Source organism: Echinops telfairi, unplaced genomic scaffold, assembly GCF_000313985.2.
Source record: "Echinops telfairi isolate 266 unplaced genomic scaffold, ASM31398v2 ScPeMD7_7400;HRSCAF=8409, whole genome shotgun sequence".
NCBI classification, from domain to species: Eukaryota; Metazoa; Chordata; class Mammalia; order Afrosoricida; family Tenrecidae; genus Echinops; species Echinops telfairi.
Window position 1 is genome coordinate 48,030,413 of NW_022111300.1, and position 21,179 is coordinate 48,051,591.

The 21,179-nt window shown below is 47.2% G+C and overlaps 1 protein-coding gene and 1 pseudogene across 1 annotated transcript in view; both read left to right on the forward strand.

The window, feature by feature from the left end:
- TNFRSF11A (TNF receptor superfamily member 11a) overlaps window positions 1-21,179 on the forward strand; it is a 60,535-nt gene that overhangs the window by 20,935 nt on the left and 18,421 nt on the right. Inside the window, exons 2-7 of the mRNA XM_045296068.1 lie at window positions 5,682-5,763; window positions 7,081-7,206; window positions 10,835-10,978; window positions 14,960-15,053; window positions 17,855-17,949; window positions 20,107-20,220. Coding sequence (XP_045152003.1) covers window positions 5,682-5,763; window positions 7,081-7,206; window positions 10,835-10,978; window positions 14,960-15,053; window positions 17,855-17,949; window positions 20,107-20,220 — 655 coding nt within the window. The remainder of the gene's footprint in view (window positions 1-5,681; window positions 5,764-7,080; window positions 7,207-10,834; window positions 10,979-14,959; window positions 15,054-17,854; window positions 17,950-20,106; window positions 20,221-21,179) is intronic.
- LOC105978633 lies at window positions 15,601-16,703 on the forward strand (annotated as a pseudogene).

Below are 21,179 nucleotides of genomic sequence, written 5' to 3' on the forward strand. Positions count from 1 at the left end.
TCTCTTAAGTGGGTGTGTGTGTGTGAAGAAAATTAGGGTGCAGAGGGTCAGGAAGGAGGAGGAGGAGGGCCAACCCAGGCACATTTCTCCTGGGTATGCAGGCACCCCAAAGAGTTTTCCTGATGTTCATTTGCCCCCAAACCACATTCCCTTAAATGTATACAGATGCTCCCTTTTAAGTTGTCTATGCATTGCCAGAGGGAAGGTGTGCTGGAGAGAACATACTAATGTAATTAGAAAATACAATAGAACTTCCTCTCTGGCCCTTCGCCTGCACTGGGACTCTGTGGCTGCTTCCTGGGGCGGCCCCCTCTGGGCCGCTGACCCCGGGCGCTGTAGCTCTGCCACCTTCCCAGCCATCTTGGATCCCTGCCATGCTGCACCACTGCCCCCTGTTCTCCCTGCTTCCTGGTCGCCGCCACATATTGTGGACATCAGGAGAGCTGCCGTTGGCATTGTGGCAATCAGAGGAGTGGAAAGGGGATACTGTCTTGCAATGACCAAGGAAGGAAAACCAAGAAAAGAAAGAAGGCCCTGAAGATTGCACCTCCAAAAATTAATTGTGGGAGATCATCACACCCCATGTCCATCGGCTACCTGGATACACCGTGAAGAGGGAATGTTCTTGCATTGACTTGGAAGGGGGTCCCTGTCTGGGGGAAAACACCGAGAAAGAACAAATGGCCCCTTTCCTGCCTCTGGCAACAACCTCATTTATATGGGAGGTAAGAAGCCAGCTCCAGCAGGCAGGTTGCTCTCAGTGGGCTGTTCTGCTCTTTCCCGTTTTCTTTTAAGCTCCCAAGAAAAGTTGGGAGACGCCTGAAAAACTGATCTAGCTGGACTTACACATTTATGTTTACTTTCAGAGACTGCACAGAAGAGAGACTCGAAAAATATAACACACAAATTCAGGTTTAGTAACTAAAAGTTGTAAAACAAAAAAAATGGCAAAACTGGTTGTACGATCGTGGTGTTAGTGGTTTTTTTCCCTTTAAATTAATTTACACTGAAAAGTATGTTGAATTTGATTATTGGATAATGATTATTTCAACATTCCTATCTGCTTTATAAAATAGCTGCTATCATAATAATCGTGCAGATTACTTTGTAGAAGATATTTCCGATCTAGAGGCTGCTGGAATGATATGTGAGATCATCAGTTCTTCACTCACTACGGAAGATGAGCAGTATTTGAAATGTTTTCTCATAAAAAAAAAATAGTAACCCTTCGAAACTACATGGGTTAAAAAGTGGAATATTCACAAAAGTCTTATTATGAAATTGAATCATATAGGCAGTTTTTAGAACATGCATATATCTCTTTAGAGGAATAAATTCTTCATTTTGCTCAAATTGAAAGCGCATTGCCAAAAGGATTTTTTTATTTTTTGGATATAAAAAGCAATAATGATGATGTACTTCATCTCACTTGCCACAAAATAATGTTTTATGAACCCTAAATGTAAAATTCAGGAATCTTTAAGTTTTGTTCAAGTAACATAACCTATCTTTTGTATAATTAATATTTGAGATGATAGCTTTTAACAATGTTCTCCCCACAAATAATCATGCTTCCCCCCCCCTGCAGTTACAGCATTATTAAACTCCATTTTAAGTTGTGAAAAGAAAGAAAGTATATTTCTATTTAAGCTGTACCTTAAACTAGATTAAAGCCATTATTTCCTGCCATGTCAGGGCAAATGTGTCCAATGACGAAATCCCTGCTCCTGCTCCAAAACTGTAACCTTCTAGTTCCATCGAGCAGAGCTCAGTTTGGGGTCCTGATCCTGCCCTGTACATAGATAGTGGATATGGTGTCACAGCTTTGTAAAATATACCCCCCCCCCAAAACCTACCGTGTTACATACCTCCAGAGGGTGAGTTTTGTGGTATGTGAATTCCATCTATAAAATAAAAAGAAGGTGTGTTGGGGGACCTAGATGCAGAAAGAATGGGTTTAGGGGAAAGAGATAGATTCTGTGGGATAATCTGTAGGCACTGATCACAGAAAGCAGTGATGTACTTGTTTTTACTGAGATGTTGAGCTCCTGCACTAGATGATGGATGGATGGATGGATGGATGGATGGATGAAGAGATGGATGGGTGGATGAGTGGATGGGTAGATGGATGGATTGATGAATGGATGGATAGATGTATAGATGGATTAGTGAATAGATGGATGGAGTGACTTAGCCAAACTCCTAACATGTCAGTCACATGTGTCAGGCAGGTAATGTTTGACAGACCTTCAATTTGGAGTCTAGCATACAACCTATGACAGTACATGATACTTTTAAACAGTTGCTTCAAGGGTAGCCCTTTAAAAAAAAATCAAATTCCCCTAAAAAGTACCTTCTCGTGTGTGCTTCTTGTACAGAGACTGTCTTAGATTTCTACTGGGTCAGAAGCCTTGGATCACCTTCATCGCCTGCAGCGTGGCCCCAGCCACATCTCGGTTTGCCTTTGTCATCAGTGGCCCAGAGACTCACAGTTCATCCGGCTCAGCTGACTCCTGTGTCTTCAACAGAGTCGGCATTGACCGCCTTCAGTCTTACCAGCCAGCCCTCCTCTGTCCTTCTCTGTGAACCAAACACAGAGAAGGCAGTGCCCGCTCCTGGAATAGAGATTCCTGTGAAACCGCAGAGAGACTGAGCAGGAGAGGGCTTCTGTGGAACGAGTCTAGTTATTTGCACTGGGCACAGAGGATGTCCTCAAGACTCTGACATCTGGGTCCTTCTTATCAATCTCCAAATAACAGTTCATCCCGGCCCCCATCCCTCCTGTGGAGCCCTGGTGGCATAGTGGTTATGCCTTCGGTTGCTGACCTCGAGGTCAACAGTTTGAAACCCCCAGTCCCATAAAGAGTTGTAGTCTTGGAAACCCATCAGGGTCATTCTTTTTCTACCCCGTCCTACTGGTCACCAGGAGTCAGAATTGACTCAATGGTAGTGAGTTTTTAGAGTGTCCCTCCATGAAACCTTGTTTGCAGGAGAGGGCCATACTGACCACATTCTCCAGACCCCACTCAGCTAGCCTGGGCTCCCTGGGTTGGGGCTCTCCTTACAAAGCACCCAGCCATGATCGAGGTGCTTCTGCCAAGCCATGTTATCCCTTCTCCCTCCATCTAAGCTCTTTGATATGACCGATGACATCCTCTCTGACCCTAGTTCTGGATACTTCTCTGTCTTGTCTCCACCACTGTTGTCTCCACTGTGCTCAGCCCAGCCACTGGTCAGCATGCCCTACTGCCCCCTGAAATGCCATTCCATTGCCTCTGTTTGAAGTGTGGGCTTTGTCTAAACCATTGCCCATCTGCGGACATCTACCTGACAGGTCCTGTTCTTCACCTGGCTAATTTCTCTTGATTCTGTAAGGCTGCGCTCACCTCTCCCCACCCTCAGGGAACCTTCCCAGCTTTCTTTAGGTCCATCTAGTGCCTCTAGATGGTAGCTCTAGGAAAGGAAGGTCCACGTGTTTTAAGAAGTTACCTTCCGAGGATGATGTGCATAAAAGTACAACTGTTCTGGGTCACTGTTGGATTTCTAACATGATGACTTTTCAACAGGAGTGGCTGTTTTGTTTTGCCCTTTTTTACACTGAGTTGATAAGGAAAAGAGCTTTTCTGTGGCAAACTGATAAGAATCGGTGACAGCAAGGGACTTGGTTTTTGTCTCGCTTTGTTTGGTTTTACTTAGATGGGCAGATTTAGAAATTCGTGTTTGTATTATGATCATACAGTTGGGTTTTTTTTTTAAATGGCATTTGACTGTGTCTACAGTGAAGGTGCCCACAGCAGTTCAGATTCCCACTCCACATGTCCCCAAGTCGTTGAGAAACACTGGGCACACTCTTCAAAAGGTCTGAGCCTTCTCAGCAATTCCATTCTGGCCGTTCCATTCATCTAACTTCCCTTTACACACTCATCCTTGGTTTAGAGTAGACGGTGGCCATTTGGTCTCATGTCGGTGGTTTTTAGAGGTTGCTATTCATCCCTTTTTGAGCCAATTTGTTATTTGGCTTCAAGGTGACCTCAGAGGTTAGTTTCAGCTCGAGGTTTGAAGAATAGCTCAGAACAGAAATGGTCTCAGAGAGTCCTCTAGTCCCAACGCCCAGTTGATCTGTTTTGTTGTGGTGCTGTTTTGTTTTGTTTTGAAGACGTTTGAGTTCTGTCCACATTTTTCTTTCCAATCTATTGGGGCCCATCTATTGGGGCCCCCTCTAGATCAGTAGTGGTAGCTGGGTACCATCTCACTCTTTTAGCTTCAAGGTAGATGAGCCCGATGGTTTTTGCGCATCGTTTGTTCTGTAGACTAGTCTCTTCTCATAGTCTTTGTTTTTCTTCATGTTTTGTTCCAGGTGAATAGAGATCAATAGTATCTTAGATGGCTGGTCCCGAGCTTTTAAGATCCCAGACATGACTCGTTGCTCAACAGCTGGGGATATAGAACATAACTTCATGAACGACAAGGGGGCTTTAAAAATTCCATTTTCTTTCTATTCCACTTTTCCGTGAACTTTTGAGCTCCTACATATATCAGTTGACTGAGAGGTTCCATAAGACTAGATGGTCCCAATTCTTCACACCCAGAAATCCAATCCCTTAAAGTATTGGTTATGCTTCGAATGTAGAACATTGTGTTTCTGAACTATGTTATGCCAATTAATCTTGTTTCTCCCCTATGTATTATAAACATGAATATTATGTATATGAATATAGGTTTTGGAGTCATTTAGCTTTGAACTAAAAGAAAACGAAGGCTCTGAAAGCTAACGCAGTTTGTCCAGGGTCCCTCAGCCAACAAATGGTTGGGACTTCCAGCTCCAAGGCCAGGTAGTCCCTGCAACGCTTTGTAAAACCTCTACAGATTCAAAGGAAAAATTAAGAAGGAAAACATTATTAAACATCTTTTAAAATTTAGAGTCAATCTGTAAGTCAATAAGTGAAACCCCCGGGTATCACCACATTAAGGGATCATATATTCGACTATAATTCTGTGACTCAAGTTGATGTAGCATATTACCCACCAGAGGACAACAAACAAATGGTACCTATTTCGTATGTGACTCATGAAAAGCAATTTCAACCTTCTATGCACAATTTGTAAGTTTTCCTTTAATGCATCAGGTGGCCATCAACATAATAACTGAACTATTGTTTAATGAGTAAGCATGCCTTCAAAGAGCCCTGGGGTGTAGCGGATTATGAATTAGGCTGCTACGTATAAGAGCAACAGTTCAAAACCACAAGCTGCTCCATGGGGGAAAGATGAGGCTCTCTACACGTGTGCAGATTTAGTTTCAGAAGGCCAAAGGGCGGTTCTCCTGTCTTACAGGGTCGCTGTGAGACAGGACTTATTTGATGGGTGTGGATAAACGTGCTTCCGTGCTCGTGTGGTTGGTTCTGTATATTCTTTAGGATAAATGGACTGGAATATTTTTGGGAGAGGAGGGCTGCGAGATGACACATGTATAGTGACGTTTCAGGATACTCCTTGCTGAGGCAAGAAGACATTTAAAACTGTACTTCAGCAAAATAGGAAGCACAGTTGAATCTAAAAATCCTTACTTTCACAGAACATGGTATATATTGTCTTATGCTTTTCAGCAGTGTAACTTAGCGATTCAATTTTTATTTCCACCAGAAGTGCTCATTTTCATCTGGTGTCAATTTTCCTTTCAGGTGACCTTTCAAATTACTCCACTGTGTACCAGCGAGAGGCATTATGAGCATTTTGGACGGTGCTGCAGCAAATGTCAGCCAGGTATGTGCTTCTGAGCCAGCTTTCATCTTCCCTCAACAGTGGTGAGGGTGTGTTGTTTATTTTTTTAACCAAAGGAATAATTTACTGTCTTGCCAGATTTTTAAAAAAATGAGTAGAGTCTCTATGGAAGTGGCAGGTATCTGTCACTCTGAAGACAAAACCGTCTCAGAGAGGAAACCACTTAAAAGGCTAAAGCAATTTCAGAAACGGATATTTAATTCATATGGGAAGACAATTTTCGAAAACACTCTTGTGAAGGCAAGGAGACGTTCAAAGCCATTATTTGAGCAATTTCAAGATAGGAAGCATAGGGCGAATCTCCAAATCACTATTTTCACTGTTTGTGGTTGTGGTGTGCATGTCTGCCAGCTGCTCCAAATGGCCCCCACCCTATACCTTTTCGCACCTACCTGCTGAGGAGCAGAAGGTGTACTGGTCACCACAGTGCAGAGTTGTTCTGCTGGAAAAATGATCAACTCTCTCTAGTCCCAGGCCCCCTGGGTCCTCACTCTCTTCTGGCTTCTAGGGAAGGAATGATATTTTTGAGGAAAGGCTACGTTACCTTACAATAAGACCCTGTGCACATTTCAGCTACAAATAGTTTTGTGGATTAGTAGAACCAAGAACCGATGATTTTCAAGCGTGAGCGCGAGTGTAGGACTCTCTGGTCAAACCAAGTCATTCAGGAGCTTGTAGTGACCAATGAAGTTCCCTCTTCCGATTGTGGATAGAGGAGATTTTAAGATGGGGGACGATGGAGTGCATCCTGCCTAACTCCCTTCTCCCTGGAGGGGTTTCTAAGAACCACCTTCCATTTTGCAGGGTCCAATGTGAAAACTGTCCTACTCCCACAGCCGACTGTTGGGCACTGAGTCATCTTTTACTTGTTGTTTGTTGTTGTTGTTGTTGTTGTTAGTTGTCATTGGGTCAGCCCGGCTCCCAGTGGCCTTGTGAATAACAGACTGCCTCGTTGCGGCACACTCATGACTAGTAGTCTGTTGAGGCCAGTGGGCAGCTCTTGTGGCAGTCATCGCTCTCACTGAGGGCGTCCCTCATCGTCACGGACCCTCCGCTTTGTCAAACAGGATGTCCTGTTCTAGCAGTGGACCTGACCGCTGTGACTACAGTTGACACAAACCTAGGAGAGGTTTGGGGTTGGTTTGTTTTTTAACCTGCAGAGGCTGAGAGCCCAGGGTGCAGCACTCCCTGTAGCTGTCGCCTTGTTTTCTACGTCATGCCGTTTGAAGACTGCTTGGCATCACGATCGTGTAAATCGGTCGAGTAAGTTGGTGCTTTTCTCCCCACTTTTTGTTTAAGGGAAATACATGTCTTCTAAATGCACTACTACCTCTGACAGCGAATGTCTGCCCTGCGGCCCCGATGAATACTTGGACACCTGGAACGAAGAGGACAAGTGTTTGCTGCATAAAGTCTGCGATGTGGGTGAGTGAGTCTCTGCGTGTCCGTGGGGCCTGTGGAGATCAAGTGTTTATTGCGGTCCCTCACAGCTACTCCACGACAGAAACGGGCTCTTTGATGCAGCCAGTGCTGTGCCTTTTTTGGGGGGCGGGGCGGGGGCAGTGCACGAGGGAAGTTATGACCATGGAACCTCTGGAAGGATGTGCTTCAGATCCCCGAGATCCTGTGATCAAATCCTGCATTTAGATTGCTGTTCTAGAGTAGGTTTATGTAGCACTTTAACCAGGAAGGACATTGGGCAGTTGACCAAATGTTTCTTCGTGTGTAGATAGCACCATCTAATCTTCTTAAAATTCCTTTTAGGTAGCATGGTCACTCCATTTTAAAGACTAAGTAGTGGAGACGCTGAGAAGTTGAATGACTTCTCCAAGATTAAAAAATGAGGCTTGAAACCAGGTCTTCAGACTTTTACATCTTGGTACTAAGCTCTGTGTTTTACTAATGCTACTGTTCGAGCAACTTATTGATATCTCAAATGTTTTATTAATTACAGTTTATTTGTAGAAATCGAGATCAAAATGCCTCCTACGTTTCTTCCTTTCTCTTTTCCCCCCCTTCCGTTTATTTGTTGGATAAAACCTGTTGTTATTCCAGTGGCATTTCCACCATTTGGATTTTGCGGGTTGTATTTTTTAGATCGCATTTAACATATCCCACTGGCTTTTATGCAGCATTTCCTATACCTCGGCCGCTGCATCTAGAAGGTGGATCAGACTGGCTTTCACTTCTCACAGTGACTCCCCAGTTGGTGGACATACTGCATCTGGAGTCCTAGAAGAGCCTTGGCTCTCTCTCGTTGTGATATTAGCTCTGGTTTATGACTTTGGACTAAGTCCATTTTTATTTCCATCGTGTGCAGATGTTCTAAATGTTGCCTCTCTTCAATTATTACCTGGGGTGCTTTACAAGGAGAAATTTCCCTCGTCAACTCTCTGTCTCCCAGAGGCTGAGCACACCTAGGGAAACTCAAACACCAAACTCACTGCCATCGAGGTGATGCTGACTCACAGAGACCCTGTAGGACAGGGTAGAACTGTCCCCTGCGAGTTTCCAAGGCTGTTACTCTTTATGGAAGTTGAACGCCCACCTAGGGACGGCTGGGTCAATCAGTGGTTCTGTAGCTCTGGGTACCACTTTTCACAAAGTACTGACTGGATCACCCAGCTTTCCCCAAAGCATTTGCAGTAACGTCATGAGGTCATAGATCCAGTGCGCCAGTCTTTGGCAGTGGGCTCCTTACTGCTGCTCCAATTCTCCCATTTGCAGTCAAGCAGAGCCTCTTCTAGAGGCACTCTAATGGCACAGTGGTTACGAGTTGGGCTGGTCAGAAGTTCAAACCGCCAGCCAGCTCTGCGGGAGAAAGATGGGCTTTCTACTCCGGTAAAGAGTTTCGGAGACTCACAGGGGCAGTTCTACCCTGTCCTGTAGGGTCGGCGTGAGTCAGTGTTGACTCAATGGCAGTGAGTTTGGTATTTGAGGAGCCTCTTTAAGAGACCGGTAACTCTGGATAGTGCACCCCTCGTTAAGAGTCCCGTGGTTTCCATGCTCAGCTGGCACAGTTCCTGCTCCACCCCTGGAATGTGGAGCTATTTCTGGACTGCAGTAGGGAAATATACTATTTAGAGATCTGAACCTGGGTGCTCGGGAGCCTCATGGCTACAGGGTGGGTCCTTGTGTATAGGTTGTTGTTGTTTCCAGTGCTGGGAACTCAGGGTTCTGTGTAAAATCACATTTACTCTAATGGCAGCGGAGCCGTGGTGGTGGAGTGGGTTAGGAAGTGACTCGATGGCAGTGAGTTTTGGTTTATTCTAAAGGCAGAGTTAGGTTGGAGGAGGTTACGTGGAAACTCCACTGAGCAGAAGCAGCTGACCAAGCCATTTGTATTTCCTCCTGCCTAGTAATGACCTTGACTCACAGCTGTCTCTTGGAAAGAAAGATGCATCCTGTCTGCCGCCAAGCTAGATTAAAGCCCAAAGCCTGGCAAGCAAAGAGACTTTGAAACACCTCACAATTATTCATCGCTAAACAGGCATTCATTCACCTACCTTTGAGGGGGATCCTGGGAGTAATTAGAATTTTCCAAGGAAGTTGCCATTTGTCTGTGTGCACTGCTGAACATTAGGAAGCCCTGGCCTGGGCCTTGCAGCATGGACTCAGAGGGATCGGAGATTCCCAGGGCCACAGGCCTGGGTCTGGAAAGAGGAGAATAGGAAATAGTCTCTCCCTATTGGCGGTAACATGGGAAAACAAAGGGGGGAGCAGGTCTCTGGTTGGCTGACTTGTTTTTTTTCCTCGGGATGCCTATTAATATGCAGGAATATGAGCTCCCCAGCTATATGGACAATCCAGGTGAGGTGGCTCCCAAGGGGTAAAAGGTCTGTTTTAAATGATGTAAATCATGTGTGCACACACATATGAGGGGACTTCAACAAGTTTGTAGGGAAATCCCATTAACTTTCAGTTGCATTTTTTTTTTCACGAACTTTTTGAAGCGCCCCCCTCCCACCCCCACCCCCGATACATGCACACTCATATGTATGTGTGCTGTTGTTGGCCCCCACTCACTCACAGCAGCCCCACGCACAGTGGAAAGCAGGGCTGCCTGGCTCTGTGCATCCCCTCCTCGGTCAGCTGCCTATAGGACCACTGTGACCCACAGGGCCGGTTTTCAGAGGCACATCACTGGGCATTTCTTCCTAGTCCGCACGCTCCCCGCAGAAACCTGCTTGGAATCCTAGCAACCCGCAAGGCGCCACTGACTGGAGGTGGCGAGGCACATGCGGGGCATTGGCAGGGAGTTGAACTTCGGTCTTCCACACGGGAGGCAAGAATTTTACCGCCGACCCACCCATACCTGTCCACACTCAGTGGATGCGTTCCCAGTTCCTGGATGGCTCAAGAACTGGGGAAGACCAGGCGAGTGGGTGGGAGAAGATGAGCATATTGTTGGGGTCTGTGACAAGAGTCAAAGCACCCGTGGAGTTTGGGGGGTGTAAGTAGGGAGAGGTGAATTCTGAGAGCAAATCATGACGCGCAGGCTCTGTCTTGTCACCATATCACACAAGCAGCCTCCCGTACAGAGTCCCTAGATTTCAGGAAACGCTGTTCTTACAGGTCCCAGCACATTTGGGTTTTCTAAAAATCAGGTGGCCGTGCCTGTCGGACTAGTCTGCGTTCGCCCAAATACTCAGCCGGCACAAAGGCCCAGTCTGTACCCTCCTGCCAGTGTGAAAGCGGACTTTAAAAATCCCACCAAACTGGATGCAGCTCTGGTTGGGCTGCTCAGCTAACCACAAGGTCAGCAGCTCTAAACCACCAGCTGCTCCGTGAGACAAAGAGGAGGCTTTTGCCCCGTAAAGAGTTATAGTCTCACAAACCCACAGGCAGAGTTCGACCCACTCCGGTAGCGTTGCTCTGAATCGGAGCCGACTTGAAGGCAAAGAGTTTGGAGAGAAATCCGTGGAGATGGCCAGGCATCGTCAGGGGAAGAACTTGGCGTGGGCCCCCTTTGAATGGAATGGTGCTTGTGGGGTGGCACGCTCACTGGGATGCGTCCTGGCCAAGTGCCCCATCGTTCTCCTCTCTTCCACAGGCAAGGCCCTGGTGGCGGTGGAGCCCGGCAACCGCACAGCCCCGCGGCGCTGCGCCTGCACCGCCGGTTACCACTGGAGCGATGACTGCGCCTGCTGCCGCCGCAACTCCGAGTGCGCGCCTGGCTTCGGCGCCCAGCACCCGTGTACGCAGTTGGGTTTGTGAGTCTGTCGGTTAAGCCAGGAGGCTGGACAGAGGACAGGGAGAGCTGTGACTTTAGGTGGCTCCGGAGGGGACTGAGGGGGACAGACAGAGCTCCACCGTTTAGGGGGTTCTCTGGGAATGTAAATAGCCTTCCATCTGTGTCCATCCTCTCCAGGAGCCCCCGTCTGTCCCCTTAGTTCTTTAGTGATGGATTCTCGTGTGGCATCTGCTCGTTTATGCTTATGTGTACCTGGGTGTCTGAGGGTGGAATTTGCCCTTTTTCTAGCCCAGAAGTGACTAGGTATAGGATTCCCCCTTCCACTTGTAGAACCTCAACATGGCATTAGATTAAACTGCATCCCCAGAGTTGACGTTTGGGGGACACAGTTCAGTCTGCACGTGTGTGTTGCACGCTCCACGTGCCACAGAGCTCATCCCGTTGCTAATACTGGCGGTTGGAGTCCCGCCGGTGTTGCACATCTGCTTCCAGCCCGCTGGCCCTAAGTGCTGCGAATCTGCCACGTTCCACCCAGCCTTGCGGATGGTTTCCCCCGACTCTGACTCTCTCCCTTCCCGGTCTCCATGTGCTTGTCCTAGGACTACTGTGTTCTGGAGCAGAGTTGGGGGTGAGGGACACTGGACCTGTTCCATCTCTGACTCCTTCAGATTCCCACTGAGATGGGGAAGGGATCATGCAAAACTGTCACTGCCATCCGTCGGTGCCGACTCACAGTGACCCTGTAGGACCGAGTAGAATTGCCCGGTGGATTTCTTTGTAGAAGCAGATGGGGTGTCCTCCATGGAGCAGCTGGGGGGGTTTGAACTGCAGACTTTCAGTTAGCAGCCCAGCATGTAGCCCCCTATGAGCATGTTGGAGGGGTCGGTGACAAGAGACAAAGCCCCTGGGGAGAGGCGAATTCTGAGAGCAGACCATCAGGCCAGGCTCTGTCTTGTGCCACACGTAGAGTCACGCAAGGATGGGAACATCACGCAAGGAGCTCCTTGGGGACAGTGCAAGGGCCACTCGGGCGGTTTTCTTCTGTAGCCCTTCAGAGAATTTTGAAAAACTTATCCTCCAATGGGTATCTAGATTTTAAAAACTCATTCATCTAACGAGCTGCTCGGAACGTTGTTGCGAAGAAATTCTAACCACGGTAACCCTTTTGAACACACTCCATGAAATCTCAACCCACACCCATCTTTCTTCACTGTCGGCAGTTCACAGAATTCTATTCTCAGATATTTGTATGCTCACGAAGCTTTTATTAATCATCCTATTCCTTTGCATGATAAATGTGCATCCATTTGAATCGTAATTAAAAAAATTTTTTTATGACTTAAGCCTCCAGAGTTGAAAACATTGGACTGAGCTGGCATTATAGTGATGGCTACACATTGATTGAAAATGGCTCTATTGTATCTTGCTACATGGAAGTTATAAGAGCTTTTGAACGTCATAACTAGTGGCATTTTCCCAATAAATTCATATATTCATGGCTAAATGTTGTTTACTGCTGCAATTCAATATCAGATCTGTTTCCTCTTTTTGTTTTCATATGTGTAAAGGAGCTCTGGTGGCATAGTGGGTTATATACCTTGTGCCTGCTCACCACAAGGTCAGGAGTTCAAAACCACTAGCTACTCCTTGGGAGAATGATGAGAGTCTCTCCTCCCATAAAGATGGATAGGCCTGGAAACCTACAGGGGCAGTTCTACTCTGTTCTCTAGGACTGCTATCGGTTGGAATTGACTCGGTGGTAGTGGGTTGAGTGTTGAGAAATCTGCTTAGGTAAATAATAAACTAGTTCAGAAAGCAATGCCATTCAATCCTTTGCGTTTGTAGGCACCTTCTGAATTATATGCATAATGCTGCACCCCCGGCAACTGTCCCTCCTGGTCTCTCTCTGGAGAGCTACACTGCGTCCTGCACTTTTGCTGAAAGCCAAGAAACGGAAGCCACCCAACTTCCAAAAAACATTTTTCTTGAACGCATTGATTTTCCCACCTCCTAGGAAATGTACCAGAGCAGTTTATTCAAGACGTAGCAAGTGATCATTAAGTATGTCCGTTAACCTGTCAGTTAGAGGCAACCTGTGTTACCCCACTGTGCTTGGACAGGGTTGGGAGAGAGGAGATCTTATTTGTTTCGATTTATGTGGGGGAAAATGTCCATCCCACAGTGTGACTGGGACCATCAGTCCTTCTTATCAAATGCGTTAACCAATCAGACAGGCCTTCTCTGGGAAAACGTCTGATTGGATTTTTCAGTGATTAGAATCATTTCCCCAGGAGGGCATCTTCCTTTCTGAATTCTGCGCTTCAGCTAGAAGCCCAGAGCCTCCCATCATGTTTGCCTTCTGGAGGAAATCCTGGGCCTGTTCCTGGGAAAGTCTCCTCCCGACCCAGTCCTGTAGGCAGCTTCCTTCAGGGGTGGTGCAGTGTGTGGAGATGAGTGCAGGAGAGCGCAGGTGAGGTAGACGAAGGAAAGCCATCCTCCTGTGAGTCCAGAACAAGTCAACAGGGCCCAAAGCCCCCATTTCAGCCCACACGGCGCCCTTCCTGGACAGGGACAGACAGACGCCATTGTGGGGTCTTGCCATGGCCAGGTCCTCAACTTGCTGCTTTGCTAGGTGGGCATCCTTGGGGTGAGGCACCCTGCAGCCTCGGGTTGTACCAGAGGGGTGCCTTCTGCTTCTGAGAGTGAGGGGAGCGCAGTGGGGGGAGGGGGAGGGAGGGAGCGTGCTTGGCAGTCTCAGGAAGGCCCAGCTCATGGAGGGGCAGAAGAGGAGGCCCCGTCAGACCTTGTCTCCATGGTGGTTTTGAGGAGGGCCACTCTTCTAGGTTGGGTTCTTCATTCAAAGGGCTGCTTGATTTACACGAGAGACTGGACATCACTGCTTCTGTTGATATTGTTGCCAGTCAAATGCAAACCTCTGGCTACACGGGGAAAGCTTACTTGCACAGTGATTTTGCAGAAACCGAGGATGACCTTCCTACCTGGCTTTGGGTAGCAAAAACTTAGTTCTTTACTGGTGTTTCATTCCTGAAAATAAATCACAGAAGTGCTACTAATTTCAAGAGTCATTTGTGGTTTGGGCACCAGCCCGTTGACGGATTATGACATCACTGGTTGCCAGGGCTCTTCCTTGGAATTACTGAAAAGGTCATTGTGCGGCAGCTTCGGTCAGTGCAGTAGGCAGGGGACCACAAGGGCTTTCTTCCCACCATCATGTAGTTTATGAAGAAAATGGGAGAGGTAACTAAAGGGTGCTTGTCCCCGCCCACTTCTGCTTTCAGCTCAGTGCGTTAAGGCCGGGCTTCCACATCTGGCCTGTCCACTTGTATTGTAAATAGAGTTTCATAGGAGCATGGCTATCTCCTTCACTGATCTCCAGCTCGCCTTGCTCTCTGGCTGAAGCCAGAAACCCCACAGAATCTAAACTACTGACTGCATGCCCCTTTGTGGAAGGCGTTTGCTAGTCCCTTAAAAGCTTTATGGGGAAGAGACTTAACAGGGATTTTAGAGCTTTTTAAAAACACTTTTAACGTAAATGGAGAAAACTTTGTTGTCACTCCAACAAGTGTGAGATTAAGCTGCCCAGAACAAGACGTGGCCCTTCAAAGAAGTACTCAGGCAGGAAGGGAATCACAGGCAGGAGCCTGGCTAGGCGAGAGTCCAAGAACTGAACCGACAGCTGGGCATCCAGGAGGCAGCCTCCGGGGCAGGACCGAGAGCCTGCACCTGTCTGGCAGATCAAGGGGGGAGCAGCCTACTGTGGAGCCAGTGACCTTGCTGAACTCAGTTCCTGAACTCATGGTGGGGACCAGCAGTGGTATTTGTTACACTTGAGTGAGGGACGGGGACAGGGAGAGAAGAGGCCCAGAGCAGGACGTCTGGTTCGAGGACCAGCTTCCTGACCGATCTCTAAGTGTCCCTTGTTTGTTCTCTGCTTGTTCTCTTTGCCGGTCGTCTTTCGGACAGTGCAGCTCAACAAGGACACAGTCTGCGAGCCTTGCCCTGCAGGCTTCTTCTCGGATGCCGTTTCTTCCATGGATAAGTGCAGACCCTGGACCAAGTAAGTGACCGCAGAGGTTCTTGGGCTGATGTTGAGCAATGGGACCTCCCTTGACTTGTCTGAGTTGAAAACAGGCAGGTTGGGCTTGGAGAGGCTTCCTCTTTAAGCTTTGCTCAAAGTGGATCACTTCTGGGGGTTCAGCGTGGCTGGAAATGAAGCCAGTCAGATGACCTCAACTCCATTGAAAAGGAACTTTGTGTTGCGTTTTCGATTCAGTCCTCTGAGACCCATGGCTTCTACTTGGAAGTAAGAGACACTTTTGTAGTGAAAAATCGTAGACAAACAGCATTTATCCAAACAGTGGAATCCCTGGACCCTTTCACGGCACGTGCCTGGTGCCGTCTGACAGCTGAGTGCTAACAAGCAATGCCAGGGTTCTTTTAGTTCTCAATATATTTGTTGCTCTTAGATATTTATTCTCTAGCCTTCTTAGTTTTATGTCAAAATAGTTTTCTGTATTTTGGGTTTCAAAAGAACAGACATCAATGAGTGCTGAACATCTTTAGGCCAAAGGACGGGGAGAGAGCTGGAGCCAGGGCAGGCACTTATGCTGGACGGGGGCACACTGGATGCACTCGAGGCACTGGGGCATAAGGGCCTCCTATTAGAAGAGGGGCCCCTTGCCAAAGCAGCAGAGAGTGGACTGTCTTCACCTGAATTTTCAGAGCTTTGTATTTGGCTCGGGACTCAGATAAAATCATCACGCAACTTGGGAGAAAGTGTCCCTTCAGCTGCGAGATGTGATCCAGAAAGCTTCCAGCTTGGATTGTGATTTCGTAAAAGAAATGGCGTGTCCATATTCTGCACGCATATCAGGGCATACCCAAGACCGTTTAAAAGAGGACGACTGTTGGAAAAGCCTGTTATTTTAAAGTATGGAGTTTCAAGCTTTACAGATATTGCAGAACCAGAAACTTACAAGATCTCAACTAGACGAAAATCATGAAATGCATTAAGAAGTTAAAGCAATCTGTGACACCCTTGCTGTACCCAAGTCAACAACTTCCGACGTTCTGCTTATGCTAAGCCGAGTGGCAGCAAAGGTGAAGGACCTTCTCGCAAAAGTCCAGAGAAACCATGTGGGGAAACCACTGTTGAATTGGATTTAAATCAGGAAGAGGCGGAACAGCTAGAAAGAACCCACGATGCTCTTTCTCTGAGCATGAATGCTGCAGGCGCATGCTCGTGAAGCGTTTAGATGTGACTGGACAGTCCGTTGGGAGATCTGATAGAGCAGAGGTCAAAACAGACAACAAAGCAAGAATTTACCAACCTAAGCCGTATGCTCGGTCACCCACCCAAGACAACTATTACATCAGCACATTTCCTTGCTGCTCCTGAAGATCTAGCCAAGATCATTAGGACCAGCAGGGGCACCAGTCGGGAGAAAACGGCTTGTGCCAATACTATGGTGCTGGTGGGCAGAGTGCTTGACCATGGAGGAAGTCCGAATGAAATCGAACCACCACCCCTTGAAATGCCCTGATGGCAAAAGAGACAAGACAGCGGTGGGAGGGTGGTTGGGGTGGTGGCAGAGGAAGGGGTTTCCAAGGTAGGGGAGATGATGGTGGCTGGGGGGCTATGGAGGAAGAGGAGGGAGATCCGTATGGCGGAGGTGGTGTTGGTGCATCCAGAAGATACTCAAAGTGACAAACATTGGGAAGCAGCGCTCACTTCTCATAGATACATTAGGCTTCCTGTTTTCAGTAACATTTGAATATCATCTCTGAAGTAAGCATAGCAGCCACTCTGATACCATTCTTCAATCGGCTGATGTGTCAGCGTGTTGCTGTCTACTTCCATTTGATCTCTTGCGCCATGATGTTTCCCCCTGGTGTTCTACAAAAAGAATTTCTAAAAACATAAATATTTATTACCATCAAACTTGAAAAAATGGAGAGTATTTTATTGTCTGGATCGAATTTAGATCGTTAACCTGTCTTTTATTCAGGTTTGAGAGAAAAATGACCCTCTCTGAAACGGAAAGGAATATAGATTATCATTTGACTCGGGAGAGGAAAAAAGAACAGTCATCAAAAGTGCTTCCCTTGGTCCTGGTCATTCAAGCCCTTAGAGCCCCCTGGACTGGAGGCACCACACTGACCATCCTCTGTCCGGGGGGTGGGGGTGGGGTGGTGGTGGTTGTCTATTCATCCATCCACTTGTATGCCATCCCGTTCCTGACATGGATGGCACAGGGATTCAACCATCCAAGAAGACTTGGGTTCCTCTCTTGAAGAGCCAAGCAATCTAGTGGAGTTGATCCATCTGGCACTCCTGCCGCTTTTTAAAGCAGATGTAAAATCAGAGCACTGTGTGTGTGTGTGTGTGTGTGTGTGTGTGTGTTGGAAGATTATCCTACACACCCGCTCACTCGAGCACACACCCATGAGATCACTGTGAGTTGGAGCTGACTGGCAGCAACTGGTAGTAGGAAACCATATGTCACTATTTAATGCCCCTTACTCACTTTCCGTTTTTAAAAATGTTGTTGTCGTTGTGAAGAATACCCAAACAAACCATACAGCAATCGAGCTGTCTCTGTACGCACACTTCAGTGGCCTTGACGAAGTTCTGTGAGGAGCGTGCCCGTTCTCATCCTCCTTTCCCAAAGTGCCCCTCCTCTGTTACCTCATTGCCTCCAGAGCTCTTATCTAACCTTTTGAGTTGCTCTTGGCAACTTGATCCCATAGAGAACGGTCTTAAAAGAGTGTAATGCCCGAGGCAGACATAGTTTACTAGTTAGGCTCAAGGTGGTTTGGTTTTCAGAAGACTTCAGCTTACCCCGTTGTCCTCTACAGCTGTACCATTCTTGGAGAGACCGAAAAGCATCCTGGGACAGAGAAATCAGATGTGGTCTGCAGTTCTTCTCTGCCATCTAGACAGCCACCCAATGGTATGTTGACAAAGAGCAGTGGTTGGTAGACGTACCCCAATGTGTCTCTAGGGGGTTCATGTCCTTTTCTCCTTTGCATTCTATCCCTGGTCAGTTCAGTTTATCACTCATGTCAGTATTTCAATTCCAGGTATACTGTTAAATTGATCATTGTCTACTTTGGAATGTATGACTACTAATGTATTCATATGTACAAAAAGGGAAATAAAGGCTACAAGCATACATTAGAATGCCCAGACATGCTGGAGTCTTAAAGGCTTGAAGGTAATCAAGCGGCCATCAAGCTCAGAAGCAACAAAGCCCACATGGAAGAAGCACACCAGCCTATGCAACCACGAGGTGTCGAAGGGATCAGGTATAAGGCATCATCAGAACAAAAAATCTTACCATAGTGAATGATGGGGGGAGTGCGGAGTGGAGATCCAAAGCCCATTAGTAGGCCACTGGAGATCCCCTTGCAGAGGGGTCTCGGGGAGGAGATGAGCCAGTCAGGGTGCAATGTAACAATGATGAGAAATACAACTTTCCTCTAGTTCCTAAATGCTTCCTCCCCGCTCCCACTACCATGACTCGAATTTGACCTTGCAAGTCTGGCTAGACCAGAGGATGTACACTGGTACAGATAGGAACTGAAAATACAGGGAATCCAGGGCGGATGAGCCCTACAGGACCAGTGGTGTGAGTGGCGAAACAGGGAGGGTAAAGGGAGAATGGGTAGGAAAGAGGGAACCGATTACAAGGAACTATATGTGACCTCCTCCCTGGGGGACAGACAACCGAAAAGTGGGTGAAGGGAGACATCGGACAGGGCAAGATATGACAAAATACCAATTTATAAACTATCAAGGGCTCATGAGGGAGGGAGGGGAAAAATGAGGACCTAATGTCGGGGGTTTAAGTGGAGAGAAAATGTTTTGAGAATGATGTACAAATGCGCTTTACACAATTGATGTGTGTATGGATTGCGATAACAGTTGTATGAGCCCCTAATAAAATGTTTAAATAAAAAAAAAAAAAAAAAAAAAAAAAAAAAAAAAGAATGCCCCGACATGGTAAAATGGTTATCACATGGTAAGGTGATCATCTCTTCTAGAGAAATGTGCGTTGTCAACGGGAGTTAACAAATTGTTAGACTGTGGCTTTAACTATCTGTGGAGCATTTTCGTCGATCAGATTAGTCTGAAGGACCATTTCAGACACGGTGAACAGTGAGACTGGTGACTCCAGGTAAGTGAGTAGTGTGGAGGTGGGTCCAGACATCAGCGGAGATATCCAGATAGCCATCGCTCAGTGCGAGGAGACCTTCCTGCCTGCCGAGGCTGGAGGCCACATGCAGCAGAGATATGGCGTCACCAAGTCTTGACTAAGACGTGGCAGGCAGCAGGGCTTTATAGGATTCTGGATTCACAATCAGAGCAGAGCTTTAGAAAGACCATTTGGAAGGCAATGTCAAAAATGACTGCAAGGATAGCAAGCTATTTTGCAAAGACGAAGAGGGAAGATGGGAGACCAGGAAAACAGATCAAATCCATCAAGAGCCTATGTGGGAATGTTTCCTCAATGTCCTGATCAAACGTGGGATGAAGAAAATGAGTGTGGATTGTGTTGTGGGTGAAATTCTGGAAATACTTCCCCATTTGTCTGTGCTCTCGTGACCAGCAAAACCCTGGTGCCATGCTATTCTTGGAAAGAGCTGTGATAAGGGGCTGCCTTTTGCCCACAGAGCTTGATCTTCTAAAGATGCTGAGGGCTTCTAGAAGAAAGCTGGAGAGTGTGCTGAGCATGATTAGCATTCTCTGATGGTGGAAACATGCAGTGAGGCTTGTGTGTGGCAATGAGGCTGTACCGGTCTCCATGGAGCTTCCGGAAGGGCCTGATGATCTGCTTCAAAATCAGCCATGGGGGTTACCGTGAGTTGGGGGGTCATCACAGCAGCAGCTCCAACATCCGCAAATGAGGGCTGTGTGTCGCCTTGGCAGAGCTGGGCCAGTCTGACTCCACCCTGCAGACTGTGAGCACCCCGACTGAGGTCAAGTCGGAGCAGCTAGAGGGCTTCATAGGTTTTCTCCTGCAGTCCAACCTCCTTGATTCTGAGTTTTGATATGGATGCAGAGTATGCTTGCTCTCTGATCCTGTTCTCACTTTCTTCCAATACAGAACCCCAGATTTACTTGCCCAGCCTGATTATCCTGCTCCTCTTCGTCTCCGGGGCATTAGTCTCTGCTGTCATCTTCGGTGTTTACTACCGGAAAAAAGGGAAGACACTAACAGGTATTGTGTCTGTGGTGGTTTCCCAGGGTCCATCTTACAGGAACGGGAATGCGTTCCTAGATGGGGGCATAGGAAGATGTGCAGACTCTCCACTGACTGGCTTCAGCGAGTTGCTTCAAATAAGTGAGGTGGCTGTGCTTCAGACAGGCTGAAACACTCCTGATGTCTGATTCATTGTTCTCTGGCACAAAAGAACTGTATACAAATCAACAAAAATATTCCCACATCCAGAAAAGGGACGTCTCATGAGCTGTGTGCTCACGTTGGGTCAGTGAGACAGCAGCAGACACACCGGGAGTTGCATTTATCCTTGAATCCTCCCATTTCCTGAATCCTCACTTCAACAAGACACAAACGTTCAGGTAAACGGTGGAGGGGAAATTCTGATAGGTACGGTCACCTTGACACAGCTGAAAATGTGAAAGTTACTTTATCTTCAGCACAGTTTAGGCGCTCGTTCTCAGAATGAGCAAGCAGATATTTCTGGGTGACTTCGTTGCCTAGTGCTGCTGTAATAAAGAACAAACGGATGTTCTCCTGGTTGAGGTGGCTGGAATCTGAATTCAGGGCCCTGGCTCTAGGGAACGGCTTTCTCTCTGTTGGCTCCGAGGGAAGGCCCTGGTCTCTTTCAGCCTCGAGTGCTTGGCTATCATGGTGATCTTCAGGTAGCATGGCATCTACCTTCCCTCAAAGAGCTGTTTAATCGGTTCTTTTCTGTTTCCAAAGAGCTGAATTCTAGACCCATCATATTCAGATACTGCCTCATTAACATGGCAAAGGACCCATTCTCAAATGGGCTTTTAACCACGGGTAGAGGAGTTAGATGTACAACATCTGTATCGAGGAACAGTTCAACTCCTAATACTTTCCACCAAAAAATTGTTTGATCGTGTCTTAAGATATCATACCATGCTTGACTCTTTTACTTTGTGAAACTAACAAAAGTGTAATTTTGAGGA